General features: G+C 44.3%; 1 protein-coding gene across 7 annotated transcripts in view; it reads right to left on the bottom strand.

The window, feature by feature from the left end:
• Positions 1-27,050, bottom strand: part of TCF3 (transcription factor 3) — a 128,416-nt gene extending 101,366 nt beyond the window's left edge. For 4 of the 7 annotated variants that reach the window (XM_069740640.1, XM_069740637.1, XM_069740642.1 and 1 more), the window contains exons 1-2: positions 26,907-27,045; positions 3,399-3,495 (exon numbers count right to left, since the gene is read on the bottom strand). In XM_069740640.1, the coding sequence (XP_069596741.1) occupies positions 3,399-3,473 (75 nt within the window). In that variant the 5' untranslated portion in view covers positions 3,474-3,495; positions 26,907-27,045. Of the gene's footprint in view, positions 1-3,398; positions 3,496-26,364; positions 26,599-26,906 lie in introns of those variants that run through there. The other 3 variants (XM_069740641.1, XM_069740638.1, XM_069740639.1) reach the window with 2 other exon arrangements.
• Positions 27,051-27,359: the final 309 nt, after the last annotated feature.

Below are 27,359 nucleotides of genomic sequence, written 5' to 3' on the forward strand. Positions count from 1 at the left end.
TTTAACATTGAAAACGCATGCGTTTTTGTTTGTACGCGTTTGGTCGCGTTTTGCAACGCATGCGTTTTTTTACTGCATGCGTTCATTTTCAGAAATGCAACTTGTAGTATTTTTGAGAGGCGTTTTTTGGACAAAAAAAAACGCATGCGTTTTCATGTGTTTTTTGGGGGGGCAAAAAATACATTGGAGTCAATGGGGACGCATGCGTTTTTTTGTGCATGCGTTTTTTGCGTTAAAAACGCATGCAATTTTATATTAAAAAAAAAAAACAGAAAACACACTGATATGCCACCCCCCAACATAAAGGTGATAAAGGGATCCTAACCCTAACCCGAAAGGATCCTAACCCTACCCCTAACCCTAAGGGATCCTAACCCTAACCCTACCCCTAATCCCTTTAGGGTTAGGGGTAGGGTTAGGGTTAGGATCATGATCCCTACCCCTAACCCTAACTATTTCTGTTTATAGTGGGTTTTTTTACTTTATTTTGATAATTGGCAGCTGTCACACATTTCTCAGCATGCGTTTAAAAAACGCAAACGCATGAAAAAACGCATGTAAACGCGACAAAACGCTGCGTTTTTCTCACATGCAAAAACGCATACGTAAAAAAACCCCAGCGTTTGCACGCGTTTACATGCGTTTTTTCACCATGCGTTTTTTGCGTTTACCGCAAAAACGCACCCAAAAAACGCAAATGTGAAACCAGCCTTATTCCACTTTTTGTTCGGCAGTATGATAATAAAGAGTTTTTAGCCCCTCTGTTTTTTTTTTTTTACTGCGTTCACTGAAGGGGTTAACTAGCGGGACAGTTTTATAGGTGGGGTCGTTACGGACGCGGCGATACTAAATATGTGTACTTTATTTTATTTTTTTACTATTATTTAGAGATATATATATATATAGATATATATAGATATATATATATATATATATATATATATATATATATATATATATATATATATATTATTTTACTTTACAACATTGCCCCAGGGGGGCATCATGTTATAGGTCAGATCACTGATCTGACACTTTGCAGGGCACGGTGTCAGATCAGCGATTTGACATGCAGGGCTGCAGGCTTACCAGCGCTTGCTCTGAGCGCTGGTAAACCACCTCCCTGCAAGACCCGGATGCAGCCCTGCAGCCATTTTGGATCCAGGGCCTGCAGGGAGAAGAAGGTAGGAGACCCTAGGAGAAAACGCGATCACATCGCGTTGCTCCGAGGGTCTCAGGGAAGCATGTAGGGAGCCCCCTCCCAGCGCGATGCTTCCCTATGCCCTGGGAACACTGCGACCATGTTTGATCGCAGTGTGCCGGCGGTTAATGTGCCAGGGGCGGTCCGTGACTGCTCCTGTGACATAGTGCCGGATGTCAGCTGCGATAGTTAGCCGACACCGGGCCGCGCTCACCCCTCGTGAGCGTGGCCGATCCACTTCTGTATTTATCACCCACTCCTGGTTTTGGCTTTTCCTATTCACTTCAATGCTAATCACAAACAGTACATGGATGTAAGGCAATTTTTCACAGACTCAAATGTGTTCAATGCGTGCTTTTACTACCATGTATTTTGTATGCATTTTTATCATGCTTTGTGTATACTTGGGTATGGAGTCTCAGATGGCCGTTATATGCACCGAAATCGCATTTAGTTCAGTAAAACTAATTCATAATTGCAAGGAGCAGCATTAAGAATGCATGCAGCGCTCGCAATGCGCTGACGTACAGTTATGCTCCATAAAACAGATTTTAACCATAGCAAAGAAGTGATTTTGAACAAATGAGTGGAATAGTACTCCACCTCATCTATATAGCCATACTACACCATAGGGTCCTATTGTATTAATAAAAAAAAAGCAAAAAAAACACTGCAACCCTTATACCAAACCTCACGTGGTGAATCTCTTCCTTTGGTCTCTAATGGTTATAAACCTATAAGCTAAGACGTGATGCTTGAACATCTTGCATTGCTCACTTTAAAAAGCCTCATGCAGAGTTTTATATGAGCGCATAAAATCGTGGAGAATGAGGAATTTTAATTTGCAGACGTTAAGAGCAGCTTAAAGGTGCCATGATCAACCAGACCAGAACAACTAAATGCTGGCCATGAAAACCAGAACACTGAAAGGGATTGCCAGCAAAGGATGATTAGTTAAAAACAGCGCTTGGTCCACCATGGTGGGGCCAATCATTTATATACACCTTCCGACCTGCTTGTTTTCCATCCATTTCTGCCCTTCTCTGGCTCTCTGAAGCAAAAGCTGTCAAAGAAGGGGTGAGGAGCTGTATGTAATTGATTGGATCCACCATGATGCACCAAGCATCTGTACTTGGCTTGAACAATCATTCTGTGCCGACAGAGTCCCTTTAATACCAATGCTGCATAAAGAGGTTCATTCACATCTCTTGAGGCTGCAGAATATTAGATTGCCATAAGTAATACCAGATCAGACAAAAGGGAGAAGGTGAAGAAAATTGCAGTAACCAGAACTCAATTGTTTCTGCTGAAAAAAGCACCCAATATTAGCCTTATGTGAAAATGACCATAGTAGTCAATTATGACATCAATGACAAGCCGGCTACTTATGCATATAAATAGGCTCTGCTCACATCGGTGGTATAAGTTCCATTTTAGGAACAGAGACATATCCATTTTTCACACGAGTTCTACTACAAAATGGAAGCAAACTGAAGCAGAAAGGCCTAATAAATAGTGATGAGTGAATGTCCTCGGAAAAGGTGCTATCCGAGGATGCTCAGGGTGCAACAGTGTCTTTGGCATGCTCGAAAAATATTTTCGAGTCCCCCCGCCTACATATTTTGCGGCTGTTCAACAACCGCAACACATGCGGCGATTGCCAAACAAACTGGAAATATCTTCATGTGTTGCGGCTGTCGAACAGCCATGAGATATGCAGGTGCGGGTACTTGAAAATATATGCTGCACTTTTTGTTCCATTATAATAAAGAAAAAAAAAATTGGACACGACTGAAATAAGCTGGACCATATTAAAGTCAATGGGGCCTTTCTGCTTCTGTTTGCATCTAACATATAAGTCATCGTTTTATTTTTTTTTCCACATGTATTCCATTTCTCTCTATAGTTAAGTTCGGACAGAAAAATGGAACTGAAAAGGAAGGTGTGAAGAAAATACAAATACAAGAGGTATAAAACTACACGCAAGCTAAATTCATATTACTCTAGATCAAGAAATAAGTGGACGGGTACAGCAACTACAAAATGGATGTATGTTTCACAGAAGAAAAAAAACTAAAACCAAAGAAACACTGTTTCCATTTGCATACAAATCCAAATGTTTTATTACTATCCCCTGTACTAAAAAGAGAGATTGAGAACAAGAGAACACATCATGGTTTTATATTTAACTGCTTACCATGCTAAAATCCAGAAGGTCACTTAATTCCTTGTCTGTGCCCACTGCCATTCTCTGCTGTGAATTCATACTCATCCAGTTTTAAAAATAGGGTACCCTAATATAGAAATGGAAAAACAACATTACTAATCTTATAGCAAGAAAAATTAAGCAGATGCAAGTGTTCAGACACAGGCGAAGCAGTAAGAGAGTGTGAAGATCTCAGACCCATGGGGAAGAAGGGGCAACCTGCTCCAGATCGGCAGGACATTTGGGCATTTTCAATTCCAGTTTAGGTGGAGACTCGTTCACACAGCTTTCTGAGCAGATCATGAAATTGGTCTAACTGGCCAGGTACACCAATATTTTAGTAGACAGATGAAATTGGGAAGAGGCCCTAACCTACCTCACTTTTCCTAAGGCCTCTTTTCCACTTGCGAGATACACGTCCGTGTATCGCATGTGAAATCCAAGCTCTGGCGCCGGCACCAGAGCTTGGTTTTCACATGCGAGACACGGACGTGTATCTCGCAAGTGGAAAACAGCCCTGAAAAGGATAATTTTGGCTGCAGTATAAACAATGAAAGGATTGTGATTGGTAGATAGATTTTTAAGCTTTTCAGATCAGCCTACTAGTAGATTCCAACTGAATTAGTCACACATAAAATTAGACATGACTGGACAGGAATTGGTCTTATCTGTACATGCAAAAGGCACTCTTCTCCAGGCCCATAATCGTGACACCAGTTTATAGGAGCATTCGTTCCCGATTATATGCCCAGCTAATCAAGCCAGAAAATAATCAACGAATGAGCAAAACATTTGAGTCATCACTATCAGCAGCAGATTGTATTCTCCACGTTCAGAACGACTGAGTCACTGGTCGTTCTCAGTAGTTTAGGTCGGCCTATCTAACTATACGAACCAGAAAATGACCGCTAGTCGGCTTGTAAGTGGCAGACTGGCAGTTGTTTAACAGCTGGGGCAGGTCCTTAGGCTAGCAATATACACTAGGTAGCCCTGAGGCTATGTTCACACTTTGCGGATTTTGCTGCGGATCCGCAGCAGTTTCCCATAAGTTTACAGTACAATGTAAACCTATGGGAAACAAAAAACGCTGTGCACATGCTGCGGAAAAAAACACGCGGAAACGCAGCGGATTACATTCCGCAGCATGTCACTTCTTTTCTGCGGATTTTCACCTGCTCCAATAGGAAACTGCAGATGAAAATCCGCAGAAGAAACCACAGTAAAAACCGCGATAAATCCGCAGTAAAAACCGCGACGGGTTTTCACTGCGGATTTTGGAATTCTGCTGCGGAAAAATCTGCAGCAAAATCCGCAAAGTGTGAACATAGCCTGAATCTCTGGCAACAGCTTCTCTGCGCTGAGAACAAAAGCTCAGGCATGATGTCATCTAGTTTAAAGCCAGGCACATTTATTAAGGCTGTGTGCACACGTTGCGGATTTTGATGCATTTCCGCAGCGGTTTTGGACGTGCGGAATTGCATAAAATCCGCAGTGTAGTACAGTAACTGATAGCAATTCTCAAATGACTGTGCACATGCTGCGGAAAATCCGCACAGATTCACTGCGTTTTTTTTCCGCAGCATGTCAATTCTTTGTGTGGAAACACAGCGTTTCTGCACCTATTGAGTATACACCGAGTAAGGCTACTTTCACACTAGCGTCGGAATCTCCCCGTCGCAATGCGTCGGGCAGAGATTCCGACGCTAGCGTTTGACGCACTGCACAACGGGTGCAGCGGATGCATTTCTCTGGCACATCCGCTGCCCCATTGTGAGGTGCGGGGAGGTGGGGGCGGAGTTCCGGCCGTGCATGCGCGGTCGGAAAAAGCGGTCCGTCAGGAGCAAAAAACGTTACATGTAACGTTATTTTGCTCCCGGCGGTCCACCACAACCGTCGCACGACGGTTGCGATGTGTGGCAAAGCGTCGCAATGCGTCGCTAATGTTAATCTATGGGGCAAAAACGCATCCTGCAAACAACTTTGCAGGATGCGTTTTTTGCCATAAACGACGCATTGCGACGTCTGGCAAAAAACGCCAGTGTGAAAGTAGCCTAAGGCAAATCCGCACATCAAAAACGCATGACAATCCACAACAAATCTGCAAGAAATCCGCATTAAATCCGCCTGCATTTTCTGCCAAGAGATGCAGATTCTGTGTGGAAAATTCCACAGGCCAATCCGCAATGTGTGCACATATCCTAAAAGGACAAATTGTTGGCTTTTTTTTTCTTTAAACTTCTTTTGCATTTTAGAGTTTAAGATGGCACAAGATCATTTTTCATGGATTATGCCATTAATAAAACTAAATGGTCCACTTAGACCATTAAGTGACCACAGATGAGCTATGTGCATTTAAACAGACCAACAAAACAGTGAAGGGGACAGAACGATTTCCAATATCCCTCTGTCCCAATACAGCATCACATCTCCTGTTTACACTGGCTCATACGCACGCAAAAAAAAATCATTTTCGGAGATCACTGCACCCGACAGAATAAGCATTTGGCTATTTCATCAGGTGGTTACAGGCCTGTTTAGACAAACTTCTAATTGGAAACAAGTTTCCTACAAACATCCATTCATTAATCATTATTGCCTATATAGGCCAAAAGTTTGCATGGGGCATTTTTATGAACAACTTTGATTTAAAAAATAATAAATGAATGAACATTCACTATTTGCAGTTTTGCCTAAAATTTGGTATTTGTATGCCAGGTCTCTGAAAAGCAGACGCAGCCTAACAGAAGGTGGAGCAGTAGACGAAGTCTGCTATAGCTATGCTATAATTTACCCAACAAAAGTGGCATAAATGATAGCACAGATATACTCCAGTTCACTGCTGGAGTCCATTGTCTGATTGTGTCATACGGTCAGCTGACAAATGGGTCAAGTTCATTAAGAGGAAGATTCATCACAGCAATTTTTTTGCACTAAATCAGTATACCGTAAGTGCTTCTCATAAAATTAGAATATTAAAAAGTTAATTTATTTCAGTTGTTCAATACAAAAAGTGAAACTCATACTATATAGAGTAATTACTAACAGTGATCTATTTCAAGTGTTTATTTCTGTCAATGTTGAGGATTATGGCTTACAGTCAATGAAACCCAAAAGTCATTATCTCAGAAAATTAGAATACCGTATATACTCTAGTATAAGCCGAGATTTTCAGCCCAAATTTTTGGGCTGAAAGTGCCCCTCTCGGCTTATACTCGAGTCACGGTCGGCAGCAGGGTCGGCGGGTGAGGGGGAGAGAGGATTGTCGCATACTCACCTAGTCCCGGCGCTCCCCCTGCCTGTCACACTGTCTCCGGGTGCCGCAGATCTTCCCCTGTACAGCGGTCACGTGGGACCGCTCATTAACCCCTCTGTGACCTTAGACGTACTATCCCGTCGATGTGCCCTGGGCTTATCTGACCCTGGACGGGATAGTACGTCATAGCCGATCGGCCGCGCTCACGGGGGGAGCGCGGCCAGGTGTCAGCTGCTTATCGCAGCTGACATCCGGCACTATGTGCCAGGAGCGGTCACGGACCGCCCCCGGCACATTAACCCCTGGCACACCGCGATCAAACATGATCGCGATGTGCCGGCGGTGCAGGGAAGCATCGCGCAGGGAGGGGGCTCCCTGCGGGCTTCCCTGAGCCCCCCGCAGCAACGCGATGTGATCGCGTTGCTGCGAGGGTCTCACCTCCCTCCCTGCTCCCTCCAGCCCCGGATCCAAGATGGCCGCGGATCCGGGTCCTGCAGGGAGGGAGGTGGCTTCACAGAGCCTGCTCAGAGCGGGCACTGTGAAGGCTGCAGCGCTGCAAGTCAGATCAGTGATCTGACAGAGTGCTGTGCAAACTGTCAGATCACTGATCTGTGATGTCCCCCCCTGGGACAAAGTAAAAAAAGTAAAAAAAATTTTTTCCAAATGTGTAAAAAAAAATAAAAAAAAATATTTCAAAATAATGAAAAAAAGAAAAATATTATTCCCATAAATACATTTCTTCATCTAAATAAAAAAAAAAAAAACAATAAAAGTACACATATTTAGTATCGCCGCGTCCGTAACGACCCAACCTATAAAACTTTCCCACTAGTTAACCCCTTCAGTAAACACCGTAAGAAAAAAAAAAAAAAAAAAACGAGGCAAAAAACAACGCTTTATTATCATACCGCCGAACAAAAAGTGGAATAACACACGATCAAAAGGACAGATATAAATAACCATGGTACCGCTGAAAGCGTCATATTGTCCCGCAAAAAACGAGCCGCCATACAGCATCATCAGCAAAAAAAAAAAAAAGTTATAGTCCTGAGAATAAAGCGATGCAAAAATAATTATGTTTTCTGTAAAATAGTTTTTATCGTATAAAAGCGCCAAACCATAAAAAAATGATATAAATGAGGTATCGCTGTAATCGTACTGACCCGAAGAATAAAACTAATTTATCAATTTTACCAAACGCGGAACGGTATAAACGCCTCCCCCAATAGAAATTCATGAATAGCTGGTTTTTGGTCATTCTTCCTCACAAAAATCGGAATAAAAAGCGATCAAAAAATGTCACGTGCCCGAAAATGTTTTCAATAAAAACGTCAACTCGTCCCGCAAAAAACAAGACCTCACATGACTCTGTGGACCAAAATATGGAAAAATTATAGCTCTCAAAATGTGGTATTGCACAAAATATTTTTTGCAATAAAAAGCGTCTTTCAGTGTGTGACGGCTGCCAATCATAAAAATCCGCTAAAAAACTCGCTATAAAAGTAAATCAAACCCCCCTTCATCACCCCCTTAGTTAGGGAAAAATAAAAGAAAAAGTATTTATTTCCATTTTCCCATTAGGGCTAGGGTTAGGGCTAGGGTTAGGGTTAGGGTTGGGGCTAAAGTTAGGGTTAGGGTTTAGATTACATTTACAGTTGGGAATAGGGTTGGGATTAGGGTTAGGGGTGTGTCAGGGTTAGAGGTGTGGTTAGGGTTACCGTTGGAATTAGGGTTAGGGGTGTGTTTAGATTAAGGTTTCAGTTATAATTGGGGGGTTTCCACTGTTTCGGCACATCAGGGGCTCTCCAAACACGACATGGCGTCCGATCTCAATTCCAGCCAATTCTGAGTTGAAAAAGTAAAACAGTGCTCCTTCCCTTCCGAGCTCTCCCGTGTGCCCAAACAGGGGTTTACCCTCACATATGGGGTATCAGCGTACTCAGGACAAATTGGACAACAACTTTTGTGGACCAATTTCTCCTGTTACCCTTGGGAAAATACAAAACTGGGGGCTAAAAATAATTTTTGTGGGAAAACAAAAAGATTTTTTATTTTCACGGCTCTGCGTTATAAACTGTAGTGAAATACTTGGGGGTTCAAAGTTCTCACAACACATCTAGATAAGTTCATTGAGGGGTCTAGTTTCCAATATGGGGTCACTTGTGGGGGGTTTCTACTGTTTAGGTACATTAGGGGCTCTGCAAACGCAATGTGACGCCTGCAGACCAATCCATCTAAGTCTGCATTCCAAATGATGCTCCTTCCCTTCCGAGCCCTCCCATGCGCCCAAACGGTGGTTCCCCCCACATATCAGGTATCAGCGTACTCAGGACAAATTGGACAACAACATTTAGGGTCCAATTTCTCCTGTTACCCTAGGGAAAATACAAAACTGGGGGCTAAAAAATAATTTTTGTGGGAAAAAAATTGTTTTATTTTTATGGCTCTGCATTATAAACTTCTGTGAAGCCCTTGGTGGGTCAAAGTGCTCACCACACATCCAGATAAGTTCCTTAGGGGGTCTACTTTCCAAAATGGTGTCACTTGTGGGGGGTTTCAATGTTTAGGCACATCAGTGGCTCTCCAAACGCAACATGGCGTCCCATCTCAATTCCTGTCAATTTTGCATTGAAAAGTCAAACGGCGCTCCTTCCCTTCCGAGCTCTCCCATGCGCCCAAACAGTGGTTTACTGCAACATATGGGGTATCAGCGTACTCAGGACAAATTGGACAACAACTTTTGGGGTCCATTTTCTCCTGTTACCCTTGGTAAAATAAAACAAATTGGAGCTGAAGTAAATTTTTTGTGTAAAAAAGTTAAATGTTCATTTTTATTTAAACATTCCAAAAATTCCTATTAAACACCTGAAGGGTTAATAAACTTCTTGAATGTGGTTTTGAGCACCTTGAGGGGTGCAGTTTTTAGAATGGTGTCACACTTGGGCATTTTCTATCATATAGACCCCTCAAAATGACTTCAAATGAGACGTGGTCCCTAAAAAAAAATGGTGTTGTAAAAATGAGAAATTGCTGGTCAACTTTTAACCCTTATAACTCCCTAACAAAAAAAAAAATTTGGTTCCAAAATTATGCTGATGTAAAGGAGACATGTGGAAAATGTTACTTATTAAGTATTTTGTGTGACATATCTCTGTGATTTAATTGCATAAAAATTCAAAGTTTGAAAATTGTGAAATTTTCAAAATTTTCGCCAAATTTCCGTTTTTTTCACAAATAAACGCAGGTACTATCAAAGAAATTTTACCACTATCATGAAGTACAATATGTCACGAGAAAACAATGTCAGAATCACCAGGATCCGTTGAAGCGTTTCGGAGTTATAACCTCATAAAGGGACAGTGGTCAGAATTGTAAAAATTGGCCTGGTCATTGACGTGCAAACCACCCTTGGGGGTAAAGGGGTTAAACTTATGAATATGGACTCCACTCCCATAGGGGTGGAGCCGCATATTCATTCCTCTGAGCGGTGCCAGTGACCGCTGACAGGAAGAGCTGCCGCACCCGAAGACAGTGTGACAGGCAGGGGGAGCGTCAGGAGCGCCGGGACTAGGTGAGTATTTTATTTTCACCTGTCCGCGTTCCACCCGCCGGGCGCCGCTCCGTCTTCCCGTCCACTTGCTCTGACTGTTCAGGTCAGAGGGCGCGATGACGTACTAGTGCGCGCCGCCCTCTGCATGAACAGTCAGTGCGGAGAGACGCTGAGGAGCTGCAAGCAAGAGCGGTGAGTATGTGTTTTTTTTTTTATTGCAGCAGCAGCGTTATATATGGCACAGCTTTATAAGGAGCATCTAAGGGGCAATAATGAACGGTGCAGAGCATATATGGCACAGCTTTATATGGAGCATCTATGGGGCAATAATGAACGGTGCAGAGCATATATGGCACAGCTTTATGTGGAGCATCTATGGGGCAATAATGAACGGTGCAGAGCATTCTATATGGCACAGCTTTATATGGAGCATCTATGAGGCAATAATGAACGGTGCAGAGCATTCTATATGGCACAGCTTTATATGGAGCATCTATGAGGCAATAATGAACGGTGCAGAGCATTCTATATGGTACAGCTTTATATGGAGCATCTATGGGGCAATAATGAACGGTGCAGAGCATTCTATATGGCACAGCTTTATATGGAGCATCTATGGGGCAATAATGAACGCTGCAGAGCATTCTATATGGCACAGCTTTATATGGAGCATCTATGGGGCAATAATGAACGGTGCAGAGCATATATGGCACAGCTTTATATGGAGCATCTATGGGGCAATAATGAACGGTGCAGAGCATTCTATATGGCACAGCTTTATATGGAGCATCTATGGGGCAATAATGAACGCTGCAGAGCATTCTATATGGCACAGCTTTATATGGAGCATCTATGGGGCAATAATGAACGGTGCAGAGCATATATGGCACAGCTTTATATGGAGCATCTATGGGGCAATAATGAACGGTGCAGAGCATTCTATATGGCACAGCTTTATATGGAGCATCTATGGGGCAATAATGAACGGTGCAGAGCATATATGGCACAGCTTTATGTGGAGCATCTATGGGGCAATAATGAACGGTGCAGAGCATATATGGCACAGCTTTATATGGAGCATCTATGGGGCAATAATGAACGATGCAGAGCATTCTATATGGCACAGCTTTATATGGAGCATCTATGGGGCAATAATGAACGGTGCAGAGCATTCTATATGGCACAGCTTTATATGGAGCATCTATGGGGCAATAATGAACGATGCAGAGCATTCTATATGGCACAGCTTTATATGGAGCATCTATGGGGCAATAATGAACGGTGCAGAGCATTCTATATGGCACAGCTTTATATGGAGCATCTATGGGGCAATAATGAACGGTGCAGAGCATTATATATGGGGCACAGCTTTATAAGGAGCATCTATGGGGCAACAATGAACGGTGCAGAGCATATATGGCACAGCTTTAAATGGAGCATCTATGCGGCCATAATGAACGGTGCAGAGCATTATATATGGGGCACAGCTTTATATGGAGCATCTATGGGGCAACAATGGTATGGAGCATTATATATGGCACAGCTTTATATGGAGCCTCCTTTGGGGCAATAATGAACGGTATGGAGCATCTATTTTTATTTTTGAAATTCACCGGTAGCTGCTGCATTTTCCACCCTAGGCTTATACTTGAGTCAATAAGTTTTCCCAGTTTTTTGTGGGGTCGGCTTATACTCAAGTATATACGGTAATTAACAAAAACACCTGCAAAAGCTTCCTAAGCATTTAAAAATGTCCTATAGTCTACTTCAGTAGGCTCTACAATCATAAGGGAGACTGCTGACTTGATAGATGTCCAGAAGGCAGTCACTGACACACTCCACAAGGAGGGTAAGGCTTTTTTCACACTTCCGTCTTCCAAATCTGCACAGAATCCGTCAAGACGTTGAAATAACAGATCCTGTGCAGATTGTGGAAAACGTGTGCACTGGGCCCGTCTTTCTGACAGACCCGTCGAGGCTATGTGAACCTGTTGTGTATGCGTCTTCGCAGCAGTTTTCCACTGCGAAAACACATACACAACATAAACCAGGTTAAAAAACAAACAAACAAAAAAAAAAACACCGCAGGATTCTCACCTACTGGCGTTCCCGCGCAGCGATGCTCCTGGCATCTAGCGTTCCTAGTAATACATTGCGGAATCTCGTGAGAAGTTGCGGTCTCGCGAGACTGCGACTTCTCACGAGATTTCGAAATGTGTTACTAGGAAGTAACGCTAGCTGCCGGGAGCATCGGTGACGCTGCACGGGAACGCCGGTAGGTGAGAATATTGTGATTTTTAAAAAAAAAAATTTAAATTATTTTTAACATTCTATCTTGTTACTATTGATGCTGCATACGCAGCATCAATAGTAAAAAGAGAAAGACGGGAAATTCTTCCAAGCATGCTCTCTTTGAAAAGGCGGGACCCGTCGCTGGATTCCTGCTTTTCACAGGCAGCCGCACAGGATGCATCGCTGACCGATTTTCCGACGTGCAGAAAAAACGTTCTTCTGAACGTTTTCTCTGCCCGAAGGACTTTTTTTTATGCAGGATCTAGTGAAAGACGGATGAAACGGATGGCCACCCATCACAAATACAAGTCTATGAGAAAATGCAGGATATTGCAAATTTTTTTTGCTGGATCTTGCATTCTAAAAAACGACAGATTGTGACGGAAGCTGAAAGACGGAAGTGTGAAAAAGGCCTAAGGCTACTTTCACATTAGCGTCGGTACGGGGCTGTCGCACTGCGTCGGCCCGACGTACCGACGCATACTGTGCAAGCGCCGCACAACGGGGGCAGCGGATGCATTTTTTCAGAGCATCCGCTGCCCCATTGTGAGTTGCGGGGAGGTGGAGGCGGAGTTCCAGCCGTGCATGCACGGTCAGAAATGGCGGACACAACGCAGCAAAAAACATTACATGTAACATTTTTTGCTGCCGACGGTCCGCCACAACACGGCGCAACCATCGCACGATGGTTGTGACGTGTGGCAAAGCATCGTAATGCGTCGCTAATGTTAGTCAATGGAGGAAAAAACGCATCCTGCAAGCAATTTTGCAGGATGCGTTTTTTTTCCTAAACGACGCATTGCGACGTGCAGTGCACGATGCTAGTGTGAAAGTAGCCTAAGCCTCAAAAGGTTATTGCTAAAGAAGTTGGCTGTTTACAAAGTTCTGCATCCAAGCATATCAATAGAATTGAGTGGAAGAAAAAGTGTGGTAGAAAAAGGTGCACAAGCAACCGGGATAACCATAGCCTTGAAAGGATTGTTAAGAAAAGGCCATTCAAAAATTTGGGGGAAGATTCACAAGGAGTGAACTGCTGCTAGAGTCATTGCTTCAAGAGCCACCACACAGACGTATCCAGGACATGCGCTAAAAGTGTTTCATTCCTTGTGTCAAGCCACTCATGACCAATGAACAATGCCTAGAAACTTCTTACATGAGCCAAGGAGAAAAAGAACTGGACTGTTGTTCAGTGGTCCAAGGTGTTGTTTTCAGATGAAAGTAAATGTTGTATTTCAGTTGGAAATGAAGGTACCAGAGTCTGGAGGAAGAGTGGCGAGACACACAATCCAAGCTGCTTGAGGTCTAGTGTGAAGTTTCCACAATCAGTGATGGTTTGGGGAGCCATGTCATCTGCTGGTGTAGGTCCACTGTGTTTTACCAAGACCAAAGTAAGCACAGCCATCTAGCAGGAAGTTTTAGAGCACTTCATGCTTCCCTCTGCAGACGCGCTTTTTGGAGAAGGAAATTTCATTCTCCAGCAGAACTTGGCACATGTCCACACTGCCAAAAGTACCAATACCTAGTTTAAAAACAGCAGTATCACTGTGCTTGATTGGCCAGCAAACTCACCTGACCTTAACCCCAAAGAAAATCTATGGGGTATTGTCAAGACGAAGATGATACACCAGACCCAACAATACAGACGAGCTGAAGGCTGCTATTAAAGCAACCTGGGCTTCCATAACACCTCAGCAGTGCCACAGGATGATCGCCGCCATACCAAGCCGCATTGATCCAGTAATTGATGCAAAACGAGCCCCAACCAAGTATTGAGTGCATTTACTGAACATACATTTCAGTAGGCCAACATTTCGGATTTTAAAATTAATTTTTGAAGCTGGTGAAGTATTCTAATTTACTGAGATAATTACTTTTGGGAAATAATTTTTTTTTTTTTTTATATATATATTCTAATTTTATGAGAAACACTTGTATGATAGTGTGGTTGTGTATATTCTGATAAAAACAACTCAGCCCAAGGAATATACTCAGCCCTGAGCTATATAGTGAAGCTGTGTTAGGCTACTTTCACTCTAGCGTCGGCCCGCCGCAGTGCGTCGGCCCGCCGCAGTGCGTCGGCCCGACGTACTGACGCATCCTGTGACAACGCAGCACAATGGGGGCAGCGGACGCATTATTACAACGCATCCGCTGCCCCATTGTGAGTTGCGGGGAGGAGGGGGCGGAGTTCCGGCTGTGCATGTGCGGTCGGAAATGGCGGACACGACGCACAAAAAAAAACGTTGCAAGCAACTTTTTCTGTTCCGACGGTCCGCCACAACACGACGCAACCATCGCAGGACGGTTGCAACGTGTGGCAAGGCGTCGCTAATGTTAGTCTATGGGGAAAAAACGCATCCTGCAGCCAACTTTGCAGGATGCATTTTTTCACCAAAATGACGCATTGCGACGTGCGTCGTACGACGCTAGTGTGAAAGTAGCCTTAGACATTGTTACACTGGGCTCAATCGGAAAGGGAGTCCACAATTTAGGCTGTGTGCACGCATTGCTGATTTTTTGCATCTTTTTTCGCCATAAATCCGCAAAAAAAAAAAAAAAAAACAGCATACATTATGCATCCCATCATTTAGAATGAATTCCGCAATTTTTGTGCACATGATGCGTTTTTTTCCGTGAAAAAAAACGCATCACGGTAAAAAACGCAGCATGTTCATTAATTTTGCGGATTTTTGGCGGATTTCCTACTATATAATGCATTGGAAGTGTCCGGAAAAATCCGCAAAAAAAAAAGCACCAAAAACGTGGTAAAAACGCGCAAAAAACGCATGCAGAATTCTTGCAGAAAATTTCAGGTTTTTCTCAGGAAATTTCTGCAAGAAATCCTGAACGTGTACACATAGCCTTAAGGGAATTGATCGATTGCGCTAGATCCAACTACATTATCACCATGTTTTTTCTGAACCCCATTTCTCGTGTCATACCTTAGCAATTGCTCTTCAATTGTAGTATCAAATTTTATTCAAGCTTGTTCTATGGAAATTGGCATAGACTTTTCCAGGGGGGACACAGATTTCCCCAGACTAATTCTATTGCCCATCTCGTAAGTACGCCCCCAAGTAATCGAAATGGTTTGTTAAAGCAACATCACTGTCAGCCCTTTGTAAATCTTGTGTGATATTTAGCCTCCCTGGTGATGTGCAATAAAGACAGGTGTACGCACCCCAGCTTAGGTACGTTCACATTTGCGTTGTTGGGCGCAGAGTCGGCGACGCATGCGTCATGCGCCCCTATCTTTAACATGGGGGGGCGCATGGACATGCGCTGGAATGCGTTGTACTGCATTTTACGACGCATGCGTCATATAGACGCACAAGACAGGGCGCAGAGGACGCTACCTGTAACATTTTCCCTGCGCCGAAATTCCTGATCTGTAGGATCTTATGACAACGCATGCGTTGCAAAACGCTGCATTGTGTACATGCGTTGTTGGTTGCGTCGCATCGCGTCGCCGACGCTGCGCCCGACAACGCAAATGTGAACGTAGCCTTAGCTAGCACACTGCGCAAGCCCTGAGAGGAAGAATATCACGGACATGCAGAAGATTCGCAAAGAGCAGACCTTGGTGTCACTAGCAGGTGAGGGTCCATAGATGTTAGTGATGAGAATCAACATCCCACTGGACGACCCCTCACTAATCTGCGGATTAGAGCTTGAGTTTACAGTTCAATTCAGTTCTACAGAGCAATTGCTAAGGCATAAAAAGAAGATTGCTAGAATTTAGAAATGAGTGCAGTAAAGATATAGAGGTAAATTAGGAGGCCAAGATAGCTGACAGGTGCCCTTTACTTTATACAGAACACAGGCCTGAATACTCCTAACTGCATCCAAAGCTGTGCAGTTATCAATGCATATACAAGTCCCATTAAACATTCTAGTTTGCAATATTAAAAAGTAACCATTTTAATTTTTATTTCATAATGCAATAGTACACATGAAAATAAGCAACTTTGAAATACATAGAGAAATCTTCTTTCTCTGCCAGAATTGATCAGACATTATCAGAATTCTCAATTCTGAGGTAAAAGTTGTATTCAGTGAAGACACTTTCCCATTACTGAGACAGGAGATGATGGCGGCTACTGATGAGATTGTATGCAGACAGGAGGAGCTACAGACAGAGCTCCATCCTCCTCCTCCTCCTATGTACTTAGAATCTTATCAGCGGCCATCTCCTGCCAGATTCACTGGTAAGTTTCAGGATTTATTTCACTCAGGGTATGTGCACACGTTCAGGTTTTCATGGGTTTTTTTGGCGATAAAAACGCTATAAAAACTCAATGCATGCATTATGCATCCTATCATTTAGAATGCATTCTGCAATTTTTGTGCACATGATGCGTTTTTTTCCGCGAAAAAAACGCATCGCGGTAAAAAAAAAAGCAGTATGTTCATTAGTTTTGCGGGTTTTTTGCGTTTTTCCTGCTATTTTATGCATTTGGAAAAAAACGCAAAAAAAAGGCATGAAAAACGCTTAAGGCTAGGTTCACACTGCGTTGTGTGAACCCGTTTAACGGACTACGTTGCACCGCGGCATAACGCGGTGTAACGTAGTCCGTTAACGCCGCCATTGCTTGTAATGGCGAACGCATCGCTAGCGATGTGCCGTCATTTGAGTGACGGACCTTGAACGCTGCTTGCAGCGTTCGCGGTCCGTTCCTCGCTAGCGCAGATCAGGGATCTGCGCTAGCAGGATCGGCAAACGCGATCCCTTTTGGGACATTGCGTTAGCGCATTCCGTAGCGCTATGCACTAATCTGACTGCCCTAACGCAATGTGAACCTAGCCTAAAAATGCATGCGGATTTCTGGCAGAAATGTCCGTTTTTTGTCAGGAAAATTTCTGTCAGAAATCCTGACGTGTGCACATACCCCTATACAGCACCAATTCCACTTTACAGACACCAATCTAAATTCCCTAGCAGTACGAGTTTGGACTGTGGAAGGAAAAAACTGAACCAACATGCTGTATTATCGGGTTCACATTACGTTTAAGAAGTCCGTTAGATGGACTGCGTTACACCGCGGCATAACGCGGTGTAACGCAGTCCGTTAACGCTGCCATTAAGTACTATTTCGGGTGCATCGCTAGCGCACGCCCAAAATGGGTGTGCGCTAGCGATGTGCCATCACTGAGTGACAGACCCTGGGACGCGGGCTGCAGTGTTCCCGGGTCAGTCACCGCTAGCGCAGATAGAGCGTCGCCACTTGCGTTAATGCAGTCGGTTTAACGCATGTGTTGAACGGGCTGCTTTAACGCAATGTGAACCTAGCCCTAGTAGTAGGAACCGTAAACAGGCACCTTAGGTAGCAATGAGTGCGTTCATCACCCGACAGCTATCTTTCCCAACCATAGACAAAACAGTGTGAGGATATACGGTAACTAATATAACTGTTCTGTCACAAAAAAATAGCATTATGTATGTTATAGGCATCACATCTCTTTACAAAAACTCACATACACAACATTGTTAAGCCAAGGATGCAAAAAGCAGTCTTTAAAACTTAGAAAATTATCAAATTGTAGTTTACGGCACTACTAAATTGGAAGCGGGTGCCTAACTAAGGTAGCAATCCGTAATAGCAAATTGATAGAAAACTTAGCTATGAGAAGTATGCAGAATTGATTAATTTTCTTCACAATCCTAAAGTTCCAGAATAATGTATGATGTTTGTCCTGTAACTGGACCTTCATCAGAATGGGGCAGATTGTGCAGCGCATAAAGATAAGCTGCTGCTAGGCATCTTCCATCCCTTTGTGATAGCGCTCCATTCTGATGAAGGTCCAGGTACAGGACAGAAATATCATACATTATTCTGGATCTTTTGGATTGTGAAGAAAATTCATCATTTCTGAATGTAGCGTTTTACATCATTTTCTATTTTATAAAGTTACCGTATATATTTCTTATTGTCTACAAAGTCATCTTTGCCTGGTAAATAAAGGGAAAGTGGTGCTCCATTTGAAACAGCCGACTAGTAGGGGTGCCGGGGGGTCTACCCACATTCGTCCAATATAAATTCTCAGAAAACCTCTTCAAGTCCAATTCACAATTAAAAAAAAAACGCAAACAAAAACTTTGTATGCTCACATTTGGGGTTTATTTACACTGGCATATAACTTGGACGAGTGCTATAGGATGTTTTAGCGGATATCACTGGGCTATTGTCATATGATCGAGCAATGCTGATCCGCCACTGTTTTCCCATGCTAAGTCGGCATGAGAAAGCAATTGCAAAACGTTGAGCGTGTACCCGATAATCGGATCACGCGCACCCATACAAGTCTATGGGTGAGTATAAAGCATCGGACTGCACACGGATGTCATTCTAGTGAAGTCCGAATACCACGGAGACAGGGACAATGAAGATGGAGAAACTAAGTTCTCCATCTCCTCCGCACCTGTGATCCTTTTCTCTCATGCACGAGAATCAGATCACAGTAAGATGACACTCGGATCAAACTCTGACAGCTTGATCCTACAGTCATTAGCATAATCGGCCCGATTCTCTTGCATATAAAAAACGACGGCAGTGTGAGAGCGAGCCCTAAAATTGAGGATTTCCAGTCTCGCTTGCAAAAAAAAAGTTACATAACAAAACTCTTATTTCAGTTAGGAATTATCAATTTCATAACAATGGAAGGCATGTATCTACAAGACATTTTGTTTCTCTTATCGAGAGCAATAAAACTGCCAGGCATGGAAGCTATGCCCCATGGTGCCCCTTTATACTCGGTCATATTACTAACATACGGCTGTGCATCTTCTGTTTGGAAGAAGCATGGAAACAGAATTAAAGGGGGGGGGGGGGGGAGGGGGGAGAGGTCTCTGACCTCATGGTATGTGTGGCCAATTCACTGTTCCCCCTCTTGCTTATGATCTCAGCGGATAGGCATGGGACACCCATGTTCAATATTATACATGGGGCTCTAGTGGCAGGACTGCTCTAATCAGAGATTCAGCCAAATAAATTTAATTATCTCTCCAGGCCTTCTAATAATAATCAATCTTTATTTATATAGCACCAACATACTCCGCAGTGCTTTACAGTTTCAAACACAACAGTCATTAGTAACAAAGTTAACAATACAATAATTAAAGCAAAATAAAGGTACCTTCACACATAACGATATTGTTAACGATATCGTTGCTATTTGTGACGTAGCAATGATATCGTTAATGAAATCGTTATGTGTGCCAGCGACCAACGATCAGGCCCCTGCTGGGAGATCGTTGGTCGCTGAACAAAGTCCAGAACTTTATTTCGTCGCTGGACTCCCTGGAGACATCGCTGGATCGGCGTGTGTGACACCGATCCAGCGATGTCTTCACTGGTAACCAGGGTAAACATCGGGTAACTAAGCGCAGGGCCGCGCTTAGTAACCCGATGTTTACCCTGGTTACCATGCTAAAAGTAAAAAAAAACAAACACTAGATACTTACCTACCGCTGTCTGTCCTCCAGCGCTGTGCTCTGCACTCCTCCTGTACTGGCTGTGAGCCGGAAAGCAGAGCGGTGACGTCACCGCTCTGCTTTCCGGCTCACAGACAGTACAGGAGGAGAGCAGAGAAGCAGAGCGCAGCGCTGGAGGACAGACGGCTGTAGGTAAGTATGTAGTGTTTGTTTTTTTTTACTTTTAGCATGGTAACCAGGGTAAACATCGGGTTACTAAGCGCGGCCCTGCGCTTAGTTACCCGATGTTTACCCTGGTTACCGGCATCGTTGGTCGCTGGAGAGCGGTCTGTGTGACAGCTCTCCAGCGACCAAACAGCGACGCTGCAGCGATCCGGATCGTTGTCGGTATCGCTGCAGCGTCGCTTAATGTGAAGGGGCCTTAAGACGACCCTGCTCGTGAGAGCTTACAATCTACAATGAGGTGTGTATTTACAATGATGGTCGAGCCATCTTCAGGGGATGGGGGGGGGGGGGGAGATAGATGGAAGTAGTGAATGGGCCACACACACACACCTAAAATGACTTTGATCAGTGAACGTGATAGGCCGCACTGAACAAATGTGTTTTGTGGGAGCACCTAATACTATGCAAATTGTGGATGGTCCTAATATCTTGGGGTAGAGCAGTGTTCCCCAAGAGCCATCAACAGGTCATGTTTTCAGGATTTCCTTAGTATTGCACAGGAGATGGAATTAATGCCTGTGCAGGAGAGGCAATTATCACCTGTGCAATACTAAGGAAATCCTGAAACCATGACCAGTTGATGGCTCTTGAGGACGGGAGTTGGGGAACACTGGGGTAGAGCATTCTAGAGGATTGGCGCACTACACGAGAAGTCATGGAGTCAGGAGTGGGAAGTACAAATTAGTGCAGAGGTTAGTTGAAAGTCGTTTGCAGAGCGCAACGGTCAGTTAGGCCGATAGACTGAAATGAGGGAGGAGATGTAAGGGGGTGCCGCACTGTGGAGAGCTTTGTGGGTGAGAAAAAGTACTTTGAATTGGATCCTATAATGAATGGGTAGCCAGTGTAACAACTGGCGAAGAGCGGACATGTCTGAATACCGATGAGCTAGATGGACGATCCTGGCTCCTGCATTAAGGATGGACTGGAGAGGGGAAAAATCGAGTAGGCGGGAGGCCAATTAATAGAGCGTTGCAGTAGTCCAGGCGAGGGAGGATCAAGGCGACCGTGAGGGTTTTAGTTGTTTCCATGGTGAGAAAAGGGCAGATTCTATAGATGTTCTTTAGGTGTAAGCGGCACGAGCGGGCAATAGATAGTATATGGGAGGTGAAGGAAAGATCGGAGTCAAACATAACACCCAGACAGCACGCCTGCCGCCGGGATGTTATTATGGTGCCACCTACGGAGAGGGAAATGTCAGATTTAGGGAGGTTAGTAGATGGCGGGAGCAGAAGATGTTCAGTTTTGGAGAGGTTGAGTTTCAGATAGAGAGCGGACATGATGATGGAGACTGCAGACAGAAAGTCAATGGCATTCTGTAGTACAGCGGGGGTAAGGTCAGGGGATGACGTGTACAGTTGTGTGACATCAGCATAAAGATGGTACTGAAAGCCAAATCTGCTGATGGTCTGTCCAATAGGGGCTTGTAGAGGGAGAAGAGAAGGGGGCCAAGGACTGAGCCCTGAGGTACCCCAACAGTGAGAGGAAGAGGAGAGGAAGTGGAGCCAGAGAACAAAACACTGAAGGAGCATTCAGAAAGATAGGAAAAGAACCAGGAGAGAGTAGTGTCCTTAATGCCTAGTGACTGGAACCTAGAGAGTAGGAGAGGGTGGTCAACAGTGTCTAAAGCTGCAGAAAGGTCGAGAAGAATGAGTAGAGAGTGGTCACCGTTACATTTTGCTGTCAGAAGGTCATTGGTCACTTTGATGAGTGCAGTTTCTGTCGAATGTAGGGGGCGGAAACCTGACTGTGAAGGGTCTAGGAGGGAGTGGAGAGGTAAACAGATAAGGCAGGAGTAGATCAGGCGCTTCAAGGTGCACACGTTGCGGATTGGGGTGCAGAATTTTCCGCACAAAATCTGCATCTCCTGGCAGAAACCGCAGGTGCGGATTTGCCGCTGAATTGATGCGGATTTCCTGCGGTTTTTCCCCCTGCGGATTTCTATAATGGAAGGGGTCAGAAACGCTGCAGTTCCGCACAAAAGAAGTAGCATGCTACTTCTTTTGATCCGATTTTAATGCGGATTTTTCCGCACAGCTTTTTTTTTCCAATTGATTTACATTGTACTGTAAATCACTGTGCGGAACTGCAGCGTTTCTGCGCGGAAAAATCCACTGCGGATCCCCACTAAATCCGCATTGTGTGCACACAGCCCAAGAGTTTAGAGATTAAGGGGAGATTGGAGACCGGTCTGTAGTTATTTGTGCAGGATGGGTCGAGGACGGGTTTCTTTAATAATGGAGTAATGATAGAGTGTTTGAAGGAGGAGTGGAAAATGCCAGAGGAGAGGGAGAGATTAAAGATTGTAGTTAGGTGAGTTGTGACGACTGTCTACAATAAGCTCATTAGGCCCAAATCATTACGACACTGTTCACGCTGGTCTTGACGAAGAGATGTGCTGGAGTCAGATGCGTCCGATTCATAGAGGCGTATGCATATTCACGAATCAGGAGCGCAGGACGGATGGCATGCATCTCTCACAAATCCTACTCCTGTATTTTCTGGACAAAGATATGTGGCGCAGTGAAGACCGCTGCTTATCATGAATTTTGGACAAGCGGCGGTTGCCACAACCCAGTCTCAGCTCTGCCCACGTTGTACGAGCTGAGCGAAAATAGCGCGGGGGGCACCAAAAGTTGCATGATTTTAGTGCAGCCTTCAGTTGCGACAAAATTATGCAACTTTTAAAAGCTTTTTATGCCACAATACTGCAGCAAACCAGAGAACTCTATATTTTGTTTTCATTTTTTAACCCATCTGGTGCATTTTTGTCTTACATTTTAAACTGACAACCCCTTTACATGATATGATTGTTCTATTGCCATACAATTTACATGGATGTTAGCATATATACTGGCATGGACTAAGTAATGTGTTGTCATTTAAGGTCACCCATAAACGTTAAACTGTCAGTCGACCCCAACAACGTGTTTGGGGGGTGCCAGCAAAGAGATGGTGGTGAGAGATGTTGATCGGACAGGTCCAATTTCAGATTGCATTCTTCCACTGGAGATAAGCTGCTGGCAGATATATCAGTCGTCTGCTTCTTCATGGCCCAAGATCACTCTTGTGTATGGGAGAAACAACTGTTGGCCAAATCATCGTTTGGCCATCTGATCTGTATAGCCAGTTTTATATTTCCCCAATTGAACATACTGGCTCGCTAGACAAATGAGCATTGTAACATAGTTAGTAAGGCCGAAAAAAGACATTTGTCCATCCAGTTCAGCCTATATTCCATCATAATAAATCCCCAGATCTACGTACTTCTACAGAACCTAATAATTGTATGATACAATATTGTTCTGCTCCAGGAAGACATCCAGGCCTCTCTTGAACCCCTCGACTCAGTTCGCCATCACCACCTCCTCAGGCAAGCAACTTGTATTCCATTATCTTTAGATTATAAGTGCTCACTAGCTGTTTCTGGTCTCTTACCCAATTCATCAGTGCTCATTTTTATCATCTGTTATTTCTATCAATTCCTCTGATGTAAAATTGCTACACCTATGTCATGTTCACATTTGTTCTAGTGAAACATCAAGGATCAGCCAATATATAGTCCAATGTTCGCCTTTTGAAGCTTCCTTGTAAACCAAGATGTGAACAGACTAAATGCTACACAAATAAAGGATAATATTGGTAACATATCCTAATAAACTTCAGGCACTATTTGGTAAACTTAAGTGTTCTTGTATGTTCCATTATTAGTGGGAATGAAAAGTGAGGAACCCTGAACAATCCCATAACTACTAAGTGAGTCCACAATGTTTACATAGGGTTTCATGTTTTTGCTTGGTAGAGAAGGAAAGCTCTTCAGACTACGCTTTTTTTGCTGTCAAAAAAAAATTGAAACCCAATGAAACAAACTAGTCATATCAGAAACCAAGCACAACCTAAAACTTTAAGTTTGATTAGCAACAAACATTTCTAGACATGATGAACACATTGTCATACAGGTAGACTTAAAATGTCATATCTGACAAACTCATGTAATGTTTCTTCAATGTTGCACTGCCAATGGCAAGGGTCTATGAGACCCAATTCAGATGAAATTCTGGACCTGAGATCAGGAAACCACCACAATTTTACTGAAGTGAATTGATAAGAAGTTTTCCTGTTTTTGTTTTTCAAATTCGTTCAGGAGTAGGAAACAATCACAAACCCCTTGGTCACCACCATACCAGAAGTGACGACATAGTCCGTTATCTGACCACTGGCCTCCGTTCTTGACTGCAGCAGTCAGGTGACTGAGGTATGGGACGTCATCACTACCAACAGATACTGGATACTTGGAAATTATTGCTTTGGATTCAAGGGGCAAGTAATGCTTATTTTAGATAATTCTCTTCTCCGGGGAAATTTTAAGACATTTCAAAAAAACTCCACACACTTTAAGAATACGTTCCCACGCAGAGAAAATGCAGTGGATTTTCTGCTGCATTTCACAGCGCCAGCAAAACACATCCGCAATGTAAAGTTACAAAAGTTGATCGAGTCAAGTTATTCTGCAGATGCCAATATCACCCTTTGCAATACAAAAAAAAAATAATATGTCCAGCTCCTCAACACCTTTTTGGCAGTGATAATAGTAAACACCACTCTAGATATCTTAGGAACATACCCTTAAAAGCTGATGGCCAAACTATCTTGTTCGTCCTACCATTACCCCAAAAGCAGGCATGCTAATTTCCCTACGTGTTCTCAATGGGGAGGTAGCTGCCGTCAAGCACAGTGGCGATAGCTTATCTCCCCAAGAAACAAAATCATCAAGAATTGAAACTCAACATAGCCAACCAAGAACCAAGGCTGACCATTTATATTAGATCCCAGACAGTTAAACTCTTGTTCGGTCAACAGGTTGCCAGATACCTCTGATAGACTTGTATCTTCCCTAGGAACAAAAGGATCTCGTTTGTTGAAAGTCAACTTCCCAAATCTCTCCTCACAATGTTTGTCAAGGGAAAGTTGGAGCCTATCCACATACACATTAGCTGGTCACCTGTATATGTCATTTGGGAAAAAAAATAAATAAAACATTAATAAGATCAAATTGTACAAAAATATAGTCCCGAGGTCAGGTTCACATGAGCATTTCTTACGGCCCATACAGACTGCAATGCCCGGACGTGGGTCTCCCAACCCAAACATACACCTGCAAACACCCAAGCCTGTCAGTCAGAATCATGCCAATATGGGCTTAAAATACGCTAATGTGAACCCAACCTCAGGACTACGTTTTGGTTCTGAGCACGTTACAGTGTTAGACTGACCCGCTAATGTGTATGCTCATGTGAATCAAGCCTTTAAAAAAAAAAAAAAAAACACACACGCTCCAAGCTAGGTATTTTCTGTCTTGATACATGTGTCGCACAGCTGTGGCTTCCAAGCCAGGACCCCCAGAAACCTCTAATTTCCCCCAAGCCAAAAAAATTCTAAAGTTTCACGAGTGTTGTTTTCTTTTAAAGATCTGAAAACTGTAAAAAGCTGTCTGATAAGTACAGTATACAACCCACAAGTTTTCCGGCCTCATCCTTAAGGTTTCACCTTATGAACGCATTGATTAGCCGAGCCTTGTGTGTGATCTGCAGCGTACGAAGACAAAGCCCCCGTCGGGGAGACTAAACACGAAGCCCCCAGCTAGATATGGATACAATGTAACGGATCAATAGTTACATGGACTGGAAACCCACTCAATATTTTGTATGCAGAAGTTTCTTTTTTTTCTGTCAAGATGAGTGCTAGAGTCCCTGTTCTACCCAGTTAACACATAGCAGATGTTTCTGTAGCTCACAGAAAGACACCCCCTCCTCTATACAACCACCACCACCTCCCTCTCATCCCTCCCCTCCTTCAACAAACTGAGCCTGCCAAACTCACTCAGGAAGAACCAATTCCTTATGGACAAAAGGTTCTCATCCACCATTACACCCCTGCCATGCGTCTCAGGGAGGCTAGACCCACAGCGCAAAGCGTGAAGTTTGGGCACCCCCAAGTAACATGGAAACTACTGGAACCAGATGGACAGTGGGATGGCAGGGAGGGAAAACGACAAAACCACCACAACAGCCGGGGTCACGTCTGGAGCTGGAAGACTGGGGTCCACCATCACTACAAAGGACGCGGAGGGGAAGTGGCCATCCCCAGATCTGGGACCCCCACACAAGGCCTGAGGGGGACACAATGGAGGCTCACACAGCACATTTACCTCGACAGTCAGTCACCTCCAGGACGGGCTCATGGAGCAGGCGAGGAAGAATGCAGCCCCCACAAGAGGCAGGATAGACGGATTCCACAGAAAAACAAAAGGGGCAGCGATGGAGTTGCGAAGACTTCGGGGGTCCCGCAAGTGCCTGCCCCTTCCAGACTGGATTTGCAGGGGGCGGGGGATACAGATGTCTGGAGACGGCAACTGTAACTACTTCTAGTGCTACAATGTAACGAGAGAGTAAGAAAGAGGGGGAGGGGAGAGGCAGCGGCAGTCCACACCTCCCCCCGTGGAACGCTCCCCTCCCCCACGCCACTCCGTCTGCTCCCAACCTCCCGCTCGGGCCACATATAATCCCTGTGTATTGTGCACACCGCTATTGTGGGGACAGCCAGGCCACGCGTGCTTCTGACCCCACTCCCGTGTTCCGCCTTCACAACAACCCCTATCGGAAACACAAGGCCCCCTTTATTTAGCACTCCCTCCTCGGACCCCGTTTCCTATTATGCACAAGGTGACACCCCAAAACAAGCGGTACTCACACTTCGCCGTCCGTGCACTGCCCCCAGCCCGAGGCGACAGAGGGCGGGAGAGATGGACTATTTCTCCTCTCGCCTCATGCGAAGGGATACGAAGAATAGCACGACGAACTTGTATATGTTTTACCGTCACCGTGAGAGTGCTCCGCCGCCCCCTTCGCAAGTAACCAATAGGAAGCGGAGAAAGGGATGATTGACATCCGACAGGTCAAATCGTGGGGGGAGGATTACTTCTCCCTACGTGCCTCTGTCCTGCGCATGCTCAAAGCCTAAGGCCGCAGTTTAGTGGCTGACGTTCGCTGTCTGTACTCGTACGCGGTCATTGTGCTTCTAGTGTGCGCTGGGGGCCGGTGGCTCCTTACTCGGGGCCCTTATCACGTAGTAACTGCTAAGTCACGGCAGTGAGGGGTTTTCCTGGGCGCCTGCGTGTTAGGGTGAAGCGCTAAACGTAGTAAT

Source organism: Ranitomeya imitator, chromosome 1 (assembly GCF_032444005.1).
Source record: "Ranitomeya imitator isolate aRanImi1 chromosome 1, aRanImi1.pri, whole genome shotgun sequence".
Classification (NCBI taxonomy): Eukaryota; Metazoa; Chordata; class Amphibia; order Anura; family Dendrobatidae; genus Ranitomeya; species Ranitomeya imitator.